The 6,000-nt window shown below is 44.0% G+C and overlaps 1 protein-coding gene across 1 annotated transcript; it reads right to left on the reverse strand.

Annotated features, from left to right (window-relative positions):
• Positions 1–2,151: 2,151 nt before the first annotated feature.
• LOC133839438 (uncharacterized) lies at positions 2,152–4,014 on the reverse strand. Its single transcript, XM_062271002.1, has 3 exons — positions 3,887–4,014; positions 2,358–2,593; positions 2,152–2,298 (listed from the first exon to the last, which is right to left on the reverse strand). The coding sequence occupies exons 1-3, from the start codon at positions 4,012–4,014 to the stop codon at positions 2,192–2,194; spliced, it is 471 nt and encodes a 156-aa protein (XP_062126986.1). The 3' UTR covers positions 2,152–2,191.
• Between the last annotated feature and the right edge of the window lie 1,986 nt (positions 4,015–6,000).

The following is a 6,000-nucleotide window of genomic DNA, read 5'->3' on the forward strand; positions in this document are numbered from 1 at the left end:
CACAACCTTGGTGATTTTTGTATTTATTTTGTCTTAGCCTCGGTGGATGTTGGTGTTCTCATCTTTATGTTTGAAGATTAATACATAATAAATTGCAGTAATTTTGTTCATCGTTAAGTTGCGCTTGCTAAACATTTGTAATATCATTGTTCATTTTTTTACATAATAAAAAAACCAGAAAGTTAAAGTCGAGTTGGATGCACACTAGATACAAGTGGTCATGCTTGTCATGCGATTGTATGATGCAAGTGTTTACATTAAAGTCACATCAATTAAACAGCGGTTTGGGCAAACAGAAACAACCTCAGACAGAAAGAAGAAGAATATCAAAAGCATTAGATGCAAATCAACCAAAAATGAGCAATTTAATAAATTATGCGACATCTTATTTATTATTTATTAATTGACACTACGTTTTGCGTCATATTAAGCAATTTGTACAGTAACGATCATATTCCTGTATAAGTGGTCAATTTGATCGTCTTGATGATTTTCTTTACACATTTTCTTATTCCTCTATTGTATTTTTGTTGATTTGGTTTTTTTTAAGAATTCCAAAGAGTATCAACAAAATTTCAAGCGTCGAAATTTGTAAGTGGAATAATTATCTGATTCCATCAATACCACACATTTTCGATAAATACACAAAAATTTTAGATAAAATTCGACCAATTTTCAGAATTATTGTCGCATCTTTGATGATACGGCTATATTAGTTATCTCTCTTTTATACACAGCCGTCTATTCAATGATGCAGCCTAATCTAAACAGGGTATAAGACACGACAGCAGAAGCCGTTCATTACCATATTATGATTTTTTAAATAATTTCTAAATTTTTATCTGATCTTACCCAAATGTTTTTTTTGTAACAAAGTGCTGTTAATAAAACTTATATTTCGAACTCTTAGATATTTTTATACTGACGATAGACAGACATGGCTGTGTTTATACTGACGATAGACAGACATGGCTATGTCGTCTCGGCTGTTGCTGCACTATTTAATGTCACTCAAGCTGAATACTGTAGGAATTACAATCAGTTGTTATAACATACATATGTATGGCACATGCCCCCACATTCCACCCTACCTTTGTTGCTGCAAAGGTACCAATCTACCAACAGACCGGTAATCCCTTATCTAATTACTTTTACCATGACAAACTATTTAAAATTTTAGAACCAAACGAAGAGGAAATAATTAAATGAATTCAGTAAGTTATTCCTTTAAATTAATAAATTATAACTGTTACGTTTTGGATACCGTTTGTGCCAGCAGTGTTGGGTGGGGGGGTTATCGATATATCGCGAGGCGATATATCGGAGATAGAAAATGGCAACTCCAGGGGAGGGAGTTTTAAACTGCTCCTCCTGTTAAATAGGAGATGAAGAAGGAACGTCAACTTTTTTCACCAGGGGATCATGTGGATTTTTGCTGACTCGAGGAGTTGGTTTGCGATCGAGGTTGGAGACGGTCCAATAACAACAATAACGTTGCAAGCAAGAAGAAGATTGCCAGACACGAGGATTTAACAGCGGCGGCGGCAACAACAACAACGTCAACTCCAGCAGAGAGCAGCGGCAGCTACAACCAAAGCAACAGCAACAACAACCAGAGCAACGGCGAGCAACACCAGCAGCCACAATAACCGCTGGATAACCGCAGGCAACCGTCGCCGGGAGAAGGCACACGGGCTTTGACGACAGGAGTAGCACCAACGGCGTGGGACAGCGAGCGGCAGACGACACCGCCAACGCTGCGGGATTATATGTTTATGTTTACTTATTTATATATATATACACACATTGTCTCTATCATCACCCATATCGCCCCTTTACCAATCGCAAGAGCTCTTAGGTAGGTTAAGGTTGACAATAAAGCGACTCAGATAAATATATATATATATACTTACATAAAAACATACGTACCGCCCGGATGTGTTACATATAAGAGAAGTTGTCCTTTACGCCGTTGCGGCTACATGTTGGTTTCGCTCGTCCTACTGCGTAATTTATGAATCTTGTTCCTTTTTCCGTTTTGAAGTCCAAATATTTGTATGTTATCTACAAATAAAAATAAACAATTAAATGTTAATATTTAAGGCAAATTCTTGAATAACATACTTATAAATACGTTGAACATGGTTGAGTGAGTTTCTCATCGTGGAGGGGGGAGGGGAATTCAACAGCGCTACGCCGGATGAGGAGCAGCCACTGATGTGGTGGCCAACGCAAAGGGAGATGTCGCCGATGTAGCCATCTCAGGCAGGGTGGGTACGCCGGGGTCCAGCTGTGGCCCTGTTCAAACATAAAATGGATCAGTGAGTGTGTTTATTATTGTTTTTCTTTGTACTTACCGTCGTCAATAGTTTGTTTTGGATTTCCTTTTGTTTTTGCGCAATTTTCAATTGCGCGGCAGCTGTTTTGTTTTTCTGTTAGCGAAGCGTTTCTTATGTTATAAACAGCTGTTAATATCGGTGGACTTATCGATTGTGCGGACTGCGGGCCAGGGATTGAACTCCACCTGAGTACCGATGAGCCAGCCGACACGGCCCCAGGGAAGACAACCAGTCCGTAACATAACTTACAACGACTAAAAACAAATGCAATAATTATAATAGTTAATATTAAAAGCGAGAGTGCAATAAAGCTTTCGTGTCGCTCTCTGAGCGAATTTTCCTCCCTTCACCACTTTAGTTATGTTAGGCTTAAAATGTAACTTAACATTGTGATGGTAAATCTGTTGAGAAATAAAAGCACGGTTGCCATATTTGGCTCTTTTGAGCCAAAACTGGCTCTTTTTTTCTCGTTGGCTCTTTGACCCATTTTTATTGAATTTGTCTCTTCTTTGCTAATAGCTATACAAATTATTTTAAATTTGAAAAAAGGAATTCATTTTTATACCCGTTACCATTGGGGTATAAGGGTATTATAACTTTGTGCCGGCAGGAAATGTAGAAGGTGGCATCTCCGAACCTATAAAGTATATATATTCTTGATCAGCGTCAACAGCCGAGACGATATAGCCATGTCCGTCTGTGTGTCTGTCCGTCCGTCCGTATGAAACACTGGATCTCAGAGACTATAAGAGATAGAGCTATAATTTTTCGACAGCATTTGTTATGTTTGCATGCAGATCAAGTTTGTTTCAAATTTTTGCCACCCCCACATCCGCCCCCGCAAATCAAATAAATCGAATATCAAGCCTAAGTTTAAAGCTAGAGTTACGAATATACAGTAATAACTATAGTAGTTTTGATTCCTGAAAATTTGGTTGCGATCAGATAAAAATTGTGGAAGTTATTAAAGAAATACTTTTGTATGGGCAAAAACGCCTACTTACTAGGGGTCTGAGTTGCTTTGGCCGACAATCTGGCACATTGTGCCGTCTATGGTATATTTTAAATGGTGTACTATATCGATATACCAAACATATAATTTGGTATATTTTTAGTATTTTTAGAATTTTCGGAATATTTTGAAAATTATACCGCAATATTTTGCCTTTATTAAAAATGGGTAGCGGGTATCTCACAGTCGAGCACACTCGACTGTAACTTTCTTACTTGTTAATTTCTGTTTTCCAATCCAACAGCAATTGAGAAACAATTGTCGTTTTGGTTTCAAAATACCAATATTTTGTTTTTACAGCTTCTTGCTCTCTGGTATTTTTTGTACGATTGTTTTTGTTGTTGTTTCTTTTTTCGACGAACATCTTCGTCCCCGTCCTTTTGCGTTCTTCGTCTGATCCGATCCTAAGACCAAGGTTCCTCCCATCCCAATCCCTCGACTCCCAATCGTCACTCGCTCGCAGGGAAGGATGGCAAAAAACATAGTAGACGCAGCGTTGACGAAATTCATCGCCGCGACTGATCGTATCAGTCACTTTGCGGCGAGAGTCAACAATCCTTCGGCTGATAGCCCGTCCCTATACACGTGCCAAGTCTGAAGGGACCAGATGCGTTCCTTATGGAAACAGGTCGAAAAGGAGTATGAGGCTTGCTCTTGCGTCATGTCTGAGGACATGACCACAGAAGAGCTCCCTACTGTCCAGGCCAAATACGAGTACTGCTATGCTGTCTACGAGCAGTGTGCAACTCAGTTAGGTGAGCAAATAGCCAACGCATCCCAGGCGCTCACCCCCCGTACACCCGTCCAACCACAAGCCGTGCAATACATGCCTACAGGGTGTCGATTACCTCCGTGCGACACCGAAGTTTTCGGAGGCGATTACACTCGCTGGCCCACCTTCCGGGATTTATTCACGGCTCTGTACATTCAGAACCCGAGACTGTCGGAAGTTGAACACTCGAAGATCAACGTAGAGAATTGGGATTGCATTCTGGTTTTCTTGTGTTATTGGAGGCTACCCAAGCTGTGCAATCTTTCCTGACATTTAACACAGAAGGTGTTCTGCTGAGTACAGCTGTTGTACACATCTGCCATCACGGCGTTCGGCACACAGCTCAGGCTCTGATCGATACTGGATTAGAGGCCACCTTCATTTCTAAACGATTGTTCAAGCGCTTGAGTATGCCATACACATCCGTTCAAGCCCACGTCTCTGGGCTGACTCAGGCTGTAGAAGCCCAGCCCCGAAAGCATTGCCAATTCCTAAGCTCCCCGTTCCGACCAGATCTGCAGATTGAGGCGTCGGCCTTCGTCCTTCCTCAATTAGCAGGAAAACTGCCCTCATGCGCTGTCCCACAAACCATCCTCGACAATCTGCCAAGCATCCCGCTGGCCGACCCCAAGTTCTATGAGAGTTTCGCAGATAGACGTGCTTTTAGGCGCGGCTGTTCTTCCATCCGTTCTTCTCGGCGGCTCTCGTCCGAACGTTTGTGGGACCCTCATTGATCAAGAGACCATTTTCGGTTGGATCCTGACCGGCCCAGTGTCCGGATCCACTTCTAAATCCACTTCGTCCTTTTCGACTCGACTGTCCGTCGATCGAACTCCTACGATCGGTCCTGTGACAGGACCCCCCTCCAAATCTTTTTCAGTTTTTTCGACTCGACTGTCCGTCGAATGAATCCCTAAAAGTGGTCCTGTGACAGGACCCCGCTCCAAATCTTTTTCAGTTCTTTCGGCTCGACTGTCCGTCGAACGATCTTCTAAACGCAAGCCTTTGTTAGGCCCCAACTCAAAATCGTTTTCGACCCCTTCGGTTCGACTCTCCGTCGACCGAACCTCGAAGATCGGTCCTGTGACGAGACCCCACTCGAAACCCTTTTCGGCTCGACTGTCCGTCGAGCGCACCTTTACGATTGGTCCTGCTCCTCCTCGAAACCTATTTCAGCTCGACTAACCGTCGAACGATTCCAGACGGAGGCGGATTCTTTCTCTGCACCGATGGCACCGGTACTCCGCACGGGGTTTCCGTGCCTTCCAGCACAACCTCGCGCCAGCCCAGGAGCCGACGCGACCACCCGGCACCCTCCAGAGAAGAACCACCAAGGACGTCCCATGTCAACGTTTCCCAGGCCGGCATCCACAGGCCCACTCACCCACGCAGCAGGCCCGTGCCTAGCCCCGCCATACCACTGACGGCACTTTCCAGTGCAAAGGAAGTGAGTATACGTGGACGCGACGGTCAGGCTAGACACGGGGATGGCGCCTCTCGAAGTACGTGTTGTCCCGTAAGCCGCATCAGCGAGTCGATGCCAGGGGCCTTGGGCCTCTCCATCACTCGCATGGGCGTTGAAGGAGTCTGCACGGCGTCGTTGCGCTCCAAGACATCATCCACTCCATCTATCCTGATATTGTCCTGCCGGGTATCCTCCCAAGTCTGATATTCTTTGCAATCTCAATATTGTAAGGGGGGAGAATATTGATGCGAGCGCATTGTAGGTGAGTGGTACACTCTCCGTTCTGCCGACCAAAAAAGCACTCGATGCTTTTCGCTCACCTGCAATGCGCTCACGCGTAAGAAAGCACTCAAGATCCAGTGCGCTCAACTTCTCTCTCTCCCACAACTCTCCACCGCAGAGCCGAGCTTTG

Source organism: Drosophila sulfurigaster, chromosome 2R (assembly GCF_023558435.1).
Source record: "Drosophila sulfurigaster albostrigata strain 15112-1811.04 chromosome 2R, ASM2355843v2, whole genome shotgun sequence".
In the NCBI taxonomy this organism is placed as follows: Eukaryota; Metazoa; Arthropoda; class Insecta; order Diptera; family Drosophilidae; genus Drosophila; species Drosophila sulfurigaster.